This window comes from Notamacropus eugenii, chromosome 6 (genome assembly GCF_028372415.1).
Source record: "Notamacropus eugenii isolate mMacEug1 chromosome 6, mMacEug1.pri_v2, whole genome shotgun sequence".
Classification (NCBI taxonomy): Eukaryota; Metazoa; Chordata; class Mammalia; order Diprotodontia; family Macropodidae; genus Notamacropus; species Notamacropus eugenii.
The window spans coordinates 59,880,258-59,897,371 of NC_092877.1; the positions used below are offsets into that span (position 1 = coordinate 59,880,258).

Genomic DNA, 17,114 nt, shown 5'->3' on the forward strand with positions numbered 1-17,114 from the left:
TGTAATATTGCCTATGCTGTCAGACAAGGCTGTTGTATTAGTTTTACTAAACTGATTTTTTTTTGTCCTCTTAAAAAATTTGTTACATGGAATGTCTTTCAGGACAGGGGGAGTTAGGAATGTATTCAGAAATGAATGACAAAAATAAGTGATAAAAAAAACAGTTGGAAATAGAGTTGGTTGTTTCTCTTCTACGTTACCTTTCTCTTCCACGTGCCTTAAAGATCAAGAGGCTCCTAGAAAGTTGTAGGACTGTTTTGGGCAGGGGAGGGAAAGGGGAAGAAGTAGGATAGGATAGGCACTGACTCTTTGATCACATTATTATAGAGAATCCCCAGATGAGGAAATTCCCTCTATCAATGAAAGTTGATACTTTCTCTTCAATACAAAGTCTAAGACACTTGTCTACAGTGTCAAAAGTTCCAGTGATGTGCCCGGGGTCACAGAGCCAGAATCAATCAGTGGAAGGACTTGAAACTAGGTATTCTTGACTCTAAGGATAGCTCTCCATCCACTGTGCTATGTCTCTCTATCAGGGAAGAACAAACTACAGTGAAAAGCAGATGACCTTTTAATCAGTACTACCATCTTAACTTGCCAAAATGACTAACCAAAGGGAAAGAGGAGAGGGACCCAATAAGTGATCTCTAGTTCCGTTTACAAACACAACATTGTCATTTTAGTTATGTATATATGTGAGTCTGCAAAAAAAATGGGGATGCTCTAGATTTTAATGGTATGGTCACAGTTCTATGGGGAATATCTCATAAATGTTAACATGGCAAGACAGGATGTGTCTATAATGTTACTCATAATGTGTAGACCTTGTAAGCAAGCAGATTAAGAGAAAAATGATAGTTATTGAACATATTAAACACTCTAAGAACAGAGATAGCTTTCTGATGTATATGAAGGAAAATGATCTGAAGAAGGCAGCCAAAGACAGAAGGCTCCTGGATTTAACTGAAGCATTAGCCTGCTTCCCTTCTGAAGAAGTACAATTTGCCAGAACTAATGGCAGTGAACCTGAGTTATTGGCATCCACCCACTACAGATTCATGGCATCAAATAACTATGAAATGATAAAGACATTTGGGTTTAACAAAAGCAAATGGAACATTTCACCACTCACTTCTAGCAAGGTCATCATCTGATTCCTCATTGTGTCCTGGAGGTGACTGGCTCCTTAAGGGCTATATCAGCAGAATAGTCAATCTGGGACGTCCAACCTACCTAGACATTAGGCTTCAAATAAAGGCAGCACAGCATAATGGGTAGCATACTAGACTTGGATTCAGGAAGATTTAGGTTTGAATTGTGACTCAGAACTATTTGGACAAGTTATTTCTCCTCTACAAGTCTCAGTTTCCTTATCTGCAAAATGGGGAGAATAAATGATCATACCTACCTCAGAGAGTTGCTATGAGATCCAAATGACATGCAACATGTAACGTATTTTGCAAAATTTAAAGCACTAATAAATGTCAACTATTTATGTTATTCTGGACCTATTGATGTACTCTGCATCCAACATTTGAGGACCAATCTATCTAAGTGTGCAGACTCATCAACAATTTGGCTGTAGGGCATGAATTGACCAGTGAAACTCTTCAAGACTGTGTCCTAAGTTACAGAAGGGCTGGGATCTGTACTGGTAAAGGGACTACCTGTAGCAAAGAAATTGCATTCCTGGACCTGAAATAGAGGAAATGCTTCCCATGACTTTGATTAATATATGATTATTAGAGAAGGAGAACCAACTTCCTTGAGTTGTCATTGCTATTTCACTTCATCACCGTGATAATTGGAAATGTGGCAGAAAATGTAGGTCAGACAAAGCTTTGAGGAAGATAGGATATGGATCCTAACCTCTTCTTCAGACTCCCTGCCAGGCTGTTTTCTTAAAGTTTCTTTACAGTCCCCATGAGATGAGATATTCTGCCTGTTAACTCTCACAATTTCCTTTGGAACTATGTTGTATTTGAATCTTTTCCAATTTTCAAGGCCAATTCAGACGTCACCCGCAGCAAATAGTACATTCCTAAATGATAGTGCAAATTTCTTCGCTTACATTGTACTACAGCTGTGATGTTGGCATCATACCTATCCTATATTGCCCTACATTGTTGACTATTGTTTCTTCCTCCTTCCCTGCACTCTCCTCTCCTTTCCTCTCCTCTCCTCTCCTCTCCTCTCTTTTCCTCTCCTTTCTTCTCCTCCCCTTCCCTCAAGGGCTATATCAGCAGAATATTCAATCTGGGAGGTCCAACCTTCCTAGACAGAACATGGAGAGTGAGGAAGAAAGGCAGCTGGAGGATAGTAGAATGATTGCTGACCCTCCTAACTCCAAGTCCAGTGCTCTATCCGTTTTATCATCTATCTCTGAAGTTTATCTTCTAAGGTTCCTTCTTGTTCTGATATTTTCTATTTCTTTCTTAAGACCCCCTAAAACTGTGATATTCTATGTACTGAGGTCCTTTCTAGCTCAGAGGCTTCTTTCAGCTTCAGTTTTCTCTGTTTTAAGGTCAGCTTTGACATCCTACAATTCTATTATTGTTTTTATAAATCACGAGTCTCTCATCTACATAAGGTGATATTGGTCTTACTTCTTACATAAAGACATTGGCTATAGGAACTCCCAAAGTCACTTTCAGCTTTTTCATTCGCTAGGGCAAATAGTGCATTCATCTTTTTTGAGGTATTATGCCAGTTTTGAGAGATTTGGAAAATATCGCCTGCAGACAAAATGAATTCCTGTGTTCTGCGTCTATTTGCTTAGTCATCCCTGCTTCCAGTGAACATAGCAAATGGCTCCTCTGACCTGACGCTGGAATTTACAAATAAGTTGATGTGTTTTTATTTCAGGAAGATGGGCTGAGTCATACAGGGATTAGTTCTCTGATCAGACATATTCCGTTGTCCAGTTGGATCGATAAATACAGTGATGTCACTGGAAGTTCATCCATCTGACCTTTGATTCAGACAACTGAATTCTGTAAACACATATCAAACTGTGGAATGATCTTTCTTCAGATTAAGTCAACTTTTGATATGTAGGAAGTCTAATTTCCCCAATAATTGCCATCAGTTCTAAAGTTCCGGTTCCTCTTTGGAACATTTTTTTCCCCTTTGACTTTAGATTTTAGCTACTCGTTTTGTTCCCTGTTCACAGTCTTTTTATCGGCCACAGTTATGATCCCTTCTTTCTCATCATGAGTACTTAAATATACAGATTAGTGAATGAAAAAGAAATAGAATATCAGAGCTCCAATGAACTTTGGGATCTACCACATGACTTCTCCGATCTGGATTAGATTTCAGAGATCATCTAATCCAATTTTTTCATTTTATAGAGGAAGAAAGCGAGTGCTGGAGAGGTTAATAACTTAATCAAAAGTCATACTGCCTAGAAGTAGTAGATGTGGGATTTGGATCCAGGTTCTCTGCAAATCCATCGCTCTTTCTCTTACATTATCCAATCTCTTCATAAAACTAATAGAAATGCAAAGCACTCTTCATAGTGAGTACAAGTTCAAAAACAGAGAGTAGAAGAATATGCAGTCACCATACTAATCAAGGCAGCAAAAAATAGTGACCTGATTTAATGTATGGCGGCTGAAACCATAAAGGTGGGGCTAGGATAAGAAAGAAGCAAGTATTGAGTTGAGCCAAAGGAAAGCCAAAGATACAGGATTAAAAAAGAAAGCCAGAGCCATCACTGATAATATGCTGGATGATAGAATCAGGATCTAGAAAGATCTGGATAAGTTGGCATGTTTGTCCACATCTGATAAGATGAAATTTGACAGGGATAAATGTAAGGGCCCATTCTATAGTGGTTCTAATTATAAATTGAATAAAAAGGCCAAGGAAAACATAGCTAGACAATGGTTTGTGTGAGGTAAAAAAAACCAAAAACCAAGTCTGGCAGTTTTAATGCTATCCAACATCAAAATGAATCATATGATAGGGCAAACAATAAAATCCAAAGCAATGATGGCTTTATTTTTTCTTTTTGTATCTGTAACACTGACCTTTGCACATAGTTAAGTCATCTTTTAGTTGTGTCCAACTCTTCATAACCCCATTTGGGGTTTTTTTTTTTGGCAAAGATACTGGAGTGGTTTGCCATTTCCTCCTCTAGTTTATTTTAGAGATGAGGAAACTGAGACAAGTAGGGTTAAGTGACTTGCCCAGGGTCACATAGCCCATAAATGTCTGAGGCTGGATTTGAACCCACAAAGATGAGTCTTCCTACTTCTAGGTTCAGTGCTCTATCCACAATGCCATCTAACTGGCACCTAACTTGCGCGTACTAAGCACTTAACTTTTGTTGAATGAATGAAGAGCCACATTAAAAATAAAAAAATTATAATATGAACATTTATGGCAGTGAGCTAGGAAGTCATTTATACTCCAGAGTTGCTTCCTGGGACTGTTTCATAATTTTTTATTAGGCAAACACTTGACCAGTGTGCTAATTCCCCTCTTCCCCTCACCCCCTATCATTAGCATTCTAGTCTGATTGATTCTCCAGGGGAAAAACTTATCTGGGCTTTGCTTTGAGAAGAAAAGGATTGGACTTGGAGGGAGAAAAAACTCAAGTCTGGCCTGTGACTCTTTTTAGCTTATGTGACCAAAAATCTCATGAGGCTTCAGTTTCCTCATCTGTAAAATGTGAGATAATAATGTCTATATTTCTTACCTCACAGGGTTTTTGTTTTTGTTTTTGTTTTTTTTTGATGCTCAAATGAAATCATGTACTTATAGTGTTTTGTAAAACCTTAAGCCATGGTATAAATGCCAGCTAGTGCTATTGTTATATTCTCTCTGTGGGTGAAAGCTGTCTTCAAATATTTTAAGCGCCACCATGTGGTAGAGGGATTCATTCTGTGTTTCTTTAGAGTTAACCTGGAATCAACATGTTGAAATTATAGGGATCAGTTTAAGGAGCCAATTAACCACTTGTCAGGGATATGCCAAAGGGAATTCTATTCAATTATGGTCTGGTCTAGATGGTACCTGAGGTCTCTTCCAATTCTGGTAATTCACCAGTTAGTGGGAGAGACAAGAAAGCAACAAAAGTGGCTGATAGGATTCCATTTGACATGGGATGGCTGAAAAACCAAACCAAAGCATTGCACAGATTAGCCATTTCTTTTTTCTCAGTGGCAGGTCTTCTGAGGACCTGTTTGAATCCTTTTTAGTTCACTGGCCTTATAACTCTGACCAAATCAATGTACCTTCTAGGTTTCAGTTTCCTCATCTGTGAAATGAAGGATTTGGTCTTGATTAAATCAAAGGTCTCATCCAGTTATTAATTGGTGATCTTCTGAATTTTGGACTGCTCTGGTTCTCTTAGTGATACTGACACGAAAACTCTCACCTTCATGGACATCTGATAGATTGTTCACACCAACTTCACAAAATTGCCTCTTCTTGTCAACAATAATGTTGAATATAAGAAAACAGAACAGATGTCTTTAAAATACAAGATTCCTGTAGGATGTTAATTCTTCTTCCATCTTCTTCCTTTGGGGAAAACTGTTTTCTTTTCTTTGGACGGCTTATGGAATTAAATTCCCTAGTAATGCGTTTCCAGTGACTGTTTTCAATTAATTACAAGTAGGAATGTTTGCAAGCATAAGATAAAGTATTTCTCATTATTGGATCCATTCCAATATTTCACTTTATTTCTATATTTCTTCTAACAAGTTCTAGGTATTTTCAGAGATATCTAGAATTTTTGAAGTTGGAGAAGAGCCATGTTGCTTTCTAAGTTGCCCAACTCAAGAGGGTAGCATACAGGATTCATTTCAGACAGCCTAATTGTAATCCACAGTTAAGAGACCTGAGGGGAAGGCCCAGGTTTGCTGCTTACTTTTCAAGTGACCTTGAACAACATACTTCCTTTTCCTTATTGGTAAATGTGCTCAGTGATTTCTAAGCTTCTCTCCAGTTTTAAAATTCTCTCACTTTATGATTCTAATTTGGAGTGAAAAAAGCCCTGTTTCTGCCCACACTCAATAGAATGACACAGAAATATGTTTTAGAGACAGAAGATTTTTGAAGACTGACATTGTTATATAATGGAGAAGCTCATGCCTACCTACATGCTTCCTCCTTTGTATCCTCAGTCCTAACACAATATCTTCAACACAGGATGTGTTAAGTAAATGCTGGTTAGGTAATTGGAAAAAGTCATATAATATTTTCCAGTGAATCCAAGAAAAAGGACTTAATGTCTCTAATTCACAGACCTATAGAATGTTAGAGCTAGAAATGAACCTTAGAAATTATCTAATTAATTGATCAGTCAGTAAGACTTTTAATGTGACTATATTTAAAACAAACTAGGTGTTAGAGATTCAGAGCTAAAAAGGAAAGAGTTCCTGCCCTCAATTACATCATGAGAAGAAAACATCAACACCAACAACGCATACAAACTTCTGTTTACAGAGGAGAAAGTGAAAGCCCCAGAAGGGAGTGATAGTTTTCCAAAGACAACACATAAGTGGGACTAGAACTTGGATCTGCTGGTCCTCTGTCTGGTGCTCGGCATGCTTTCTTCTTGGTGCTTTCTTCACATTTTTTTTAGTACATGCCTTTCTCCTTACAAAGCATTGGTAATCACAGAACCTTATGAGCAGAAGAGTATAAATATTTTTTCTCTCCATTTCAAATATGAGGAGAAAGTGAGGTCAAGAAGAATGACCTGGCTTTACCAGGCTCACTTAGTAAGTAGCTGAACAAGAACTGGGATACAAGAATAGACCTCCACTGAAATTGCTTTGTTCTCTATAGCAGCTAGCCATCATTGCTAAGAATGGAGATGATGCTTAAATACTAGTTGTCTATTTTAAGACTTATGAAAAAAATCATATGATCATGGATTTAGAACGTTAAAGAACCTTGTTCAGTCATTTTTTTCAGTCATCTGACTTTGTGACCCCATTTGGGGTTTTCTTGGCAAAGATACTGGAGTGATTTGCTATTTCCTTTTTCAGCTCAGTTTACAGATGAGGAAACTGATGAAAAAGTGGTTAATTGATTTGCCAAGGGTCACAGTTAGTAAGTATATGAGGTCAGATTTGAATTTAGAAAGATGGATCTTCTTGACTCTAGATGGGACAATCTATCCACTGTACTACCTAACTGCCCCAGGACCACTTAGCTGCCTTGATCTTAAGGGCCGTCACATCCAACCCTCTCATGTTACAGATGAGGAAGTTGACGTAGAGAGAAGGGAAATTATGCACTCAGGTAATAAGTGTCTGAAGTTTAATATGAACCCAGTGAAGAGCCCCTAACTCTTTAGGCCATTTTATTGTATCTGAGACACCTGGTTTAGTCTCTTAGAAAAAGATTTCTACTCTGTAAAAAACGTGTGTGTGTGTGTGTGTGTGTGTGTGTGTGTGTGTATGTGTGTGTAGTCTGTCTCTGACCCATTTTAACTACTTCCTTTACTCTAATGAGAATTTTTCATGTAATAGAAGCAGGTTCAAATGATAAACTGAAACCTGATTTTCCAAGTTACTTTTAGGTCACAAAACAGATGTGCTTTAAAGTATTAAGCATGTAAATTATAAAGCTAGAATGAAGAATGGATATGAAATTTACATTTTTAATTTTTTCCTTCCCTTTTATCTTCTCTGCAGTTTTGTAAAGGATGACTTAGAAATGGGAGGGACTCAGGAATATTGGAAACACATTCTGAACTGTTCTTTAAAGCATAGGGAAGATAGGAGCAGGTGAAAAAGGGAAGGAAAGACCTTTAAGGCAAAGGGAAAATCATCCACAGAGGCAGAAGAAAAAAGGTCACCTTGAATGGATGGTCTAGTTTGGCTAGAGCACAGAGTATGTGAAGGAGAGTAATGTGAGATAAAGTTGGAAAGACAAGACTCACACAGATTAGAAATCAAGAGGGCTTGATTTCTAGACAAAACAATAAAACATTAAATTCTGGATAACATGGAGCTGCTGAGGATTTCTCAGCATGGCCATGAAATGACAATCTATGAAGAGAAGGAAGATGACCATAAATGTATTTTGTTATTCTTTAAAGCATCACTGTCACTTCCGAATCTTCCCTCAACAAAATGCACACCCCTGGTCAAAGAAATATAGTTTTATAAAACAAACCAATGCAATGACTATATCTGATAATGTACGCCTCATCCTGAACCTATAACTTGCCATATCTCCTAAGGCATGTTTTGCTCTCGGTCTTTTAGAATTGAAACTGATCACTGCATTCATCAGAGTTCTGATGACATTATTGTATTTATTGTCTAAATGATCCTTCTTCTGTTTAATTTGTTCTGCAATATTTCATCATGCATTATTATACACTTCCATATTTCTCTGAATTCCTCAGAATCATTTCTTATTAAACAATAATATTCTTTTGCATTCATATACCACATTTTTTGGATCCATTCTCTAGATGAAGGGGTCATCTACTTTATTTCCATTTTCCCTTTTATAAAAAAGAGCTGTCATAATAGCTTTTTGTATATGTGGTTTCTTTCCCTTGATCTTAGATCTCTTTCGATTCTATACCTAGTATTGGTATTGCCACAGTGTAGTGCTTTTTCCTGTATAGTTCCATGTCCTTTTTTCAGAGTAGTTGGATTAATTCACAACTCAGTCAAAGCTCATTAGTGTGCCCATCTTCCCACTGGCAGGCCTTCCTAAGTAAGATTATTCAGAGTTTGGAGAGTGCATTATGGGAAGTGGAAAAGGGTGGAAGCAGAAGAACTTTAAGGATGCTATGGTCCAGGCAAGTTGTAAGGCAGGCCATAAGTAGGGTGGTGGAAATATGAAAAGGGTGAGATAGTACAGATGACAAACTTCACCTCTTTCATATTTTTTCCCCTTAAGACTCTCCCAGTTCCTCTCACCATATCTATTAGAGTGTTAAACCAAATGTTATCAAGAGAACCTTTAATCAGCCCACGGTGACCATTTTTGTATAAAAGGAAACAAATACCTGCATAAAAAAATTAAAAAAAAATTTTTCCCCCTCCATCCACCCCAAAACATTGTGTATTCTGATTACCACTTCCCCCAATCTTCCCTTCCTTCTATCACACACCTCCCTTCTCTTATCCCCATCCCTCTATTTTCTTGTAGGACAAAATAGATTTCTATACCCCATTGCCTATATATCTTATTTCCCAGTTGCATGCAAAAACAATTTTGAATATTCATTTTTAAAACTTTGAGTTCCAACTTCTCTCCCTTTTTCCCTCCCCACCCATTTCCACTGACAAGGTAAGCAATTCAATATAGGTTATACATATGTAGTTTTGCAAAACACTTCCATTAACAGTCATATTGTGAAAGACTAACTATATTTCCCTCCATCCTGTCCTGCCCCCTATATATTCTATCCTTTCTTTTGACCCTATCCATCCTCAAAAGTGTTTACTTCTAATTACCCCTCCTCTCATTTGCCCTCCTTTCTATCATTCCCCTCACCCCCCACTTATCCCCTTCCACCTACTTTCCTGTAGTGTAAGATAGAGTTCCATATGAAATTGACTGTGCATGTTATTCCCTCCTTAAGCCAAATGAGATGAGAGTGAGGTTCACTCTTTCCCCTCTCACCTCCTCCCTCTTTCCCTCCATTGAATAAACTTTTTCTTACCTCTTTTATGTGAGATGATTTGCCCCATTCTATTTCTCCCTTTTTCCTCCCAATATATTCCTCTTTTACCCCTTAATTTTATTTTTTTGAATATCATCCCTCCCTATTCAACTCACCCTGTGCTCCCTGTCTATATGTATATAATCCTTCCAACTACCCTAATACTGAGAAAAGTCTCAAGAGTTATAAATATTATCTTTCCATGAAGGAATGTAAACAATTCAACTTTAGTAAGTCCCTTATGATTTTTTTCCTGTTTACTTTTTCATTCTTCTCTTGATTCTTGTGTTTGAAAATCAAATTTTCTATTTAGCTCTGATCTTTTCATCAAGAATGCTTGAAAGTTCTCTATTTCATTGAATGACCATTTTTTCCCCTGAAGTATTATACTCAGTTTTGCTGGGTAGGTCATTCTTGGTTTTAATCCTAGCTCCTTTGACTTCTGGAATACCATATTCCAAGCCCTTTGATCCCTTAATGTAGAAGTTGCTAGATCTTGTGTTATCCTGATTGTATTTCTACAATACTAAAATTGTTTCTTTCTGGCTGCTTGCAATATCTTCTCCTTCACCTGGGGTCTCTGGAATTTGCCTACAATATTCCTAGGAATTTTCCTTTCAGGATCTCTTTCAGGAGGTGATTGGTGTATTATTTCAATATCTATTTTACCCTTTGGTTCTGTTATATTAGGGCAGTTTTCCCTGATAATTTCTTGCAGGATGATGTCTAGGCTGTTTTTTTTATCATGGCTTTCAGGTAGTCCAATAATTTTTAAATTGTCCCTTCTGGATCTATTTTCTAGGTCAATTGTTTCTCCAATGAGATATTTCACATTGCGTGCTATTTTTTCATTCCTTTGCTTTTGTTTTATAGTTTCTTGATTTTTCATAAAGTCATTAGCTTCCATCTGCTCCATTCTAATCTTTAAGGAATTATTTCCTTCAGTGAGCTTTTGGACTTCCTTTTCCCTGGCTAATTCTGCTTTTTAGGGCTTTCTTCTTCTCATTGGTTTTTTGGATCTCTGTTGCCATTTGAGTTAATCTATTTTTAAATGCTATTTTCTTCACATACATGTTTTTGGGTCTCCTTTAGCAAGCAGTTGACTTGTTTTTATGATTTTCTTATATAACTCTCATTTCTCTTCCTAAGTTTTGCTCTACTTCTCTTTCTTGATTTTCAAAATCCTTTTTGAGCTCTTCCATGGCCTGAGATCAATTCATATTTTTGTTGGAGGCTTTGAATGTAGGAGCTTTGACTTTGTTGTCTCCTTCTGATTGTATGTTTTGATTTTCCCTGCCACCAAAGTAAGATTCTATAATCTGATTCATTTTCCAGTTTTTGCTTATTTCCTCAGCTACTTACTTCACTTTTGAGTTCTTTGTCAAGGTAGTTCTCTGCTTTCAGTGGAGGTGGAGGGTGTACTGTCAGCAGCTCAATTCCCCCACAATCTGTGAGCCTAGAGCTCCAAAAACAATGACTACCTCTGCCCCTGCTGCTGCTGCACACCTCCACCCCCTCCACTGCCCTAGGGCTGGGGCTGGACCCCTCTCCTCTCTCACACAGGTCCTGAGATTTTTTCCACTCCAGTCTGTAGTCCATATGGATGACAAAATCATATCCCCTACAATGTACATGTCAGATTACGTCAGATAAAAGGATTTGTTCTGTAAACCTTTGACTAAGTCAAAAGGCCATACCCAAGCACCTAGAAAGTTACATGTGGCCTCAAGGCTACAGGTTCCCCACTTGTGATCTAGACCCTAGAAGACAGACATATAGACCATTGCCAGGTCACATTTGTGTAGTGCATAGTGCACTGAATTTGACATTGATCACAAAGAAATGTACCTCTCTGTGCTTCAATTTCCTCAAATGCAAAATGCAGAGATCAGACTTGATAGCCTCTATGATACCTTCTAGATCTAAATCTATATGCCTATGAGACTTTTCAACTTGGCAGGACTTTCCAGAACTTGTGTTCTCCTGGCAAATACTTCAGAAACCCAGAGTTACCTTCATGTCATGATGAAAAATTGCAAAAGAATCTTGGAATAGAAATGCTTACAAAAGGGATTTACTGCAGTAAGTTTCATATTATAGAAGGAAGGATTTCAAGGTCATTCATATCAGCAGCTGTGGCTCATGAGTGTGTGTGTGTGTGGTTTCCTGTTAGCTTAAAAGGATAATTGGCATCTGTCCCATGACTGTATTCTCTGGTGCCCAGTATGCTTTTTGGGCAAACTGTTTTTGTCCAAATGCAGTATTACCTATCTGTACTACTACTGTATTGATCAGTATTTGGGTTCTCCCTTGGCTAACCCATCTTGCAAGTGGGGTATATAGTACAAAACATCCTGAACTTTGAGTGAGAACACTTGACTTTCTACTCTGGCCTAGGACTCTAGGCAAATAGCTTAACAGATGTTGAGTATCCTTTTCATCATTTTCAAATGGGGATGATAATGTTGTGGGACCAATCTTTCAAGATTATTATGTGGAAAGTATTTGGTAAATCTTATAACAGTATATGAATGTATGCTATTCTGTATGTAGTTGCTAAAATACTCTTCATAAAACATTGGCCTGATCTTGTCACTCTTCTGTCCAAAGGTCTTTAGCATTCCCCGGTGCCAACTGGTTAAAATACATACTTATTAGCATCAAAGTCCTCCATGATCTACCTCCACTTACTTTTTTCATATGATTTTACTCTTCACCTTTGAAAAAATTTAAATTTTAAAGTTTTATTTATGAGTTTTGTTTTACATTGCAAACATTTTCAGATCACTACTATGCCATGAGAGGGCTGTTGTAACAAAGCAGAGCAGTAAATTAAATTAAAATAAATTAATATCTTAAAATGCATGCAACATCTCACAACTGTAGCACCCTCTATTTAAAAAAAAATTAACTGATGTCTGTTTTCTATCTCTTTTGCCCCCAATTAAAAAAGAAGAAAATAAAAAGAAATTCCTTGTAACAAATATGCATAATCAAGCAAAAAAATCCCCCAATATCTCTACACAAAAATATGGATATCTCATTCGATAGTCTACATCTATCATCTTTTGTTAATGAATAACATTTGGATAGGATTGGTCCTCTTGGACCAGTGTGTGCCTTGGTTCTCTCAAAGCATGAAAGGGTGTTGTTTTGATCATAAGTAGTTCTTACAGCTTTTAAAATTATTTGCTTTTAAAGAGTTGTTGTATAAATTGTCCTGGTTCTCCTTGCTTGATTGTATATCAGGTCATATGTCTTTCTGTGTCTTTTTTGAAATTATCTATTTCCTTATTTCTTATAGCCCAGTAGTATTCAATTATACCTGTATACTGCACCTCATACAGCCATTCCTCAATTGATGGGCATTCACTTATTTTCCAGGGTTCTTATTGTTAGCTCAAAAAGAGATGGTAAGTATTTTTTTGGATAATGAAATACTTTTTATATATGAAAGACTTTCCCCTCTTTCTTTAATCTCTTTTGAAGCAGCTGCAAAGCACAGTGGTTAGAGCATTGGACCTAGAGTATGGAAGACCTGAGTTCAAATCCAGCTTTGGACAGTAACTGTGTGACTCTGGCAAGTCACTTAGTCTCTGTTTTCCTCAATTTCCTCAGTTGCAAAATGGATATAATTAATAGCACCTATCTCCTAGGGTGGTTGTGAGGATCAAATGAGATCACATCTGTAAAGCACTTACTTAACACAGTCCCTGGAACATAATAGGTGCTTAATAAATGCTTTCTCCCATCCTCTTTCCTTTTGTCTCTTTCTTCTCACTTTGCATGTCTGTGATGGGAATATTACCCTCTGTTTTCAAGTAAAAGACTTTGTAAACGGTTGCACAGGGCCTTGCTCAATAGATGTTGGTGAACTGAATGGAACTGAATTGAAAGTATGCTGTATCCTAACCTGTGTCTTCTTTCTTCTCTTCCAGGATCAGAAGCGATGGTGGTCAGGAGTTGTAGGGAGGACGATGCTGAGGACTGCTTTTTTGGTTAATGTTGCATAAAAAACACAAAGTGTCTCTTGGTGCTGTGCAGACTATTAGGACCTTCTTTCACCAACATTACAGGAAACATGTCCAAAAAAAACCGTAACAAGGGTGAAAAGCCTGAAATGGAAATAGAAGCGGTGCAGGCGGCCAATGAAGAGCTTCGGGCTAAGTTGACCAACATTCAGATAGAATTTCAACAGGAGAAGAGTAAGGTAAGAATAATACTTGAACATTTGGGTTTTCAGGGGAAAATCCTTATTGATCTTTAAATGGCCAATGGAAAAATCTGGAGTAGAGTTGCTGGGGGTTCTATTTCTTCCATCCCCTTAGCAACATAGAGTAGAGGACCTTTGATCTAGATCTTAGAGGTCATTTGCCCAAGTCCTTCATGTTGAAGAAGAAATTGAGGCCCAGAAAGACTGAAGTGGCTTGTCCCAAGGTCCCATAGCAGCCATGCTAGAATTTGTGAAAGGCAATGTAGTACCATGTGTTTTTGAGTCAGAGAATCAGAGTTCAAATCTCAATTCTGCCACTTACTACCTGGATATTCTTGGGCAAATAACTTAATTTCCCTGGGTCTCAGTTACCTCCTCGGTAAAAAGATGGGTTTTGACTAGATGTCCTCTAAAGTTCACTCTAATTCAAAATCTGTGACCATATGAACTTAGGTTTCGTGATTTTGTGTTAAACAATCTTTTCAATGGACCATATTGTCTTTCTTTTTCTCTCTCATTGTTCTCTTTGCCCTATTCTGCTTGTACTTAACATCACATTATTCTCACTTGATTCTATCCTTGTGTTGGATACTCCTCAGGACAAGTAAACAGAAATCTAACAAATACCAAAATTAAAGATTTTTGGTGACCACTTATTAACTCATGGACCCTTTCTTTGAATGAAAGATAGTGGCATTTCATTCTGTAGTGAAGTTCAGGTTTAGAATGCAGCTCAGAAAATCAACTTTGTGAAATGGTTAATTCAAAACTGACCTTGTGGAAAAATGCTAATTTCCAATGAATTTAATAGACATGTTTATTGACCTGTAATAAAAACACAAGTATCACTTTTATAACCATCCCTCATAGTTCATTAATCACACTTTTGTCTATTATTGCCTTAAAACTTTGTTAATATCTGGTTGGTCTGACTCATAATATTTTACTATTTGTTAATATAAAACTCAAGACTACCACATTTGGTTGGTGACCTTATAAACACAAGGCAATGGCAATCACTTTATTACCAGTTTCTTGGCTGAATTTTCTTGCACGAAAGAATGAATGTAGTTAAATATTTTATCTGTATTTAAAATGGCTTAAGGGTACATCATGAAAAGTAATGGATTTTGCAAGCAGTAGACTACTATTTTTATACAAATATAAATTCAAATACATCAGGAGAGAAGGAGGCTTACAGGTATATATTGCAGTTTATGGTGTGTTTGCATATAAGGTGATAGACAGTAATGTTATGCAATAAAAAGAAAAAAAATCAAGGCTCGGTGATTTCATCACTGTGGATGATGGATCCACAGATCCTTAATTTTAATGTATCACCATGGACAGTTATAAATTATCATTATATAGGCACTCTTCTTTTGCTGAGCTGCTGAATCCATTAAAGGTTATTCTTGGACAATAGACATAAAATCTGAATATCCCTGGCACCATATTCAAAGCCCTTCAAATTTGGTAAGCTTTTTGGAATTTGACAATAATTTAGGGCTACTTCTATATCATAATAAGACTTTAGATTGGGATGCTAATAAAAGAATACAAAGAAAATTATTCTGATAATAATCTTTGGAGTTTACTAAACATTTTAGTAAAGTAATTCCCATATCTGAACTATCAGAAATAGGTATTAGAAATCTAATGTTTATTTTATAGAAGAGGAAACTGAAGTTTAGGGAACTGAAATTACACACACAAGTCTCTTGGGAAGTAACCATAAGAGTTAGGATAAGTCTTCTGACTTGATTCAATGTTTTTTTCTATCAAACTATGATCCACTTTCTACTATGCCATACTTCAGAGATACCAAATGGTTTTGATGATTGCTGCTTTATGATACACTTTAAGATCTGATATGGCTAGGCCATCTTCCCTAGTATTTCTTTTCATTAATTCCCTTGATATACTGGACCTTTTGTTCTTCCAGATGAAGTTATTTTTTCTAGTTGTATAAAATAGTGTTTTGGTAGCTTGATTGGTATGGCTTTGAATAAGTAAATTAATTTAGATAGAATTGTCAGTTTTATTATATTAGTTTGGCCTACTCATGAGCAACTGATGTTTTTCCAGTTATTTAGATATGAGTTTATTTGTGCTAAAATTATTTTGTAATTGTATTCATACAGTCACTGGGTTTGTTTTGGCAGGTAGACTCCCAGATATTTTATAGTATCTACGGTAACTTTAAATGAGATTTCTCTTTCTACCTCTTGCTGTTGGGCTTTGTTAGTAATATATAGAAATAAGATGGTTTATTTGGGTTTATTTTGTATCCCTGCAGTTTTCCTAAAGTTGTTTATTATTTCAAGTAGTTTTTTTGCTTCTCTAGAATTCTCTAAGTGTATGATCATGTTGAATGCAAAGAGTGATAATGAAGTTTCTTCTTTGCCTGTTCTAATTCCTTCAGTTTCTGTTTCTTCTTTTATGGCTAAAGTTAACATTTCTAGTACCATATTGAATAACAGTGGTGATAATGGACATCCATATTTGTTTCTTTTAAGCAATTAAATTCAAGTGTGACCTTGTCTGAGATTCTTAATTACCACTCTTGCTTATTTGAATTCAGCTGTGGCAAAATTAAATTCTACTCCAACTCCTCATGCTAACTGTAAATTTTCTCTTAAGTGTTTTCTTTGTATACCACATCTTTCTGAATTTTTCTTTCTAATGCATTCTAATACCTTTTTCCTGTTATGAGCAGAGGCAGCCCATTTACATTTGATTCATATTAAATCTCACTATAATATGTTTATGTTTCACCCTCTCCCATCAAAGAACAACAACAACAAAGTAATGAGTGGAGTAGAATAAGATCAGCATTAAGTGCCTATAGTTTATATATCTTGGAATAATTCAACTCCAATTTTCTTTGCTTTCTTTCATTGCCCAAACCCAAATCACTAAACCTTGCCCTCTTGTCCCCTTTCATCATTAGCCTCCAGGAACTGTAGTTTATATTGGTTGTGGACCTCCTCCCCAAATCTATCCTACCTCCCCTCCATGTCCCAGGTCAATTACTAATTAATTTATTGTATTCCAAACACTTTAGTCTTTGTGTTTAAATCTTACCTTGCCCATTCCAGATAAATAGGAAGTTCATTAGCTCTTCATTTCTCTGATGGCTGCTTCTAATTTTGAATATCTCTTTTGGGACTTAAGTTAGAAGGAAAAGTAAGTTACACCTTCATTCTCTTTCCTTTTCCCCCACCTTTTTCAATACTCAAGTTCATA

At 36.7% G+C, this 17,114-nt stretch overlaps 1 protein-coding gene across 4 annotated transcripts in view; it reads left to right on the plus strand.

Annotated features, from left to right (window-relative positions):
• Positions 1-17,114, plus strand: part of JAKMIP1 (janus kinase and microtubule interacting protein 1) — a 252,553-nt gene that overhangs the window by 104,142 nt on the left and 131,297 nt on the right. For all 4 annotated transcript variants that reach the window (XM_072620189.1, XM_072620188.1, XM_072620192.1 and 1 more), the window contains one exon: positions 13,591-13,862. In XM_072620189.1, coding sequence (XP_072476290.1) covers positions 13,734-13,862 — 129 coding nt within the window. In that variant the 5' untranslated portion in view covers positions 13,591-13,733. The remainder of the gene's footprint in view (positions 1-13,590; positions 13,863-17,114) is intronic.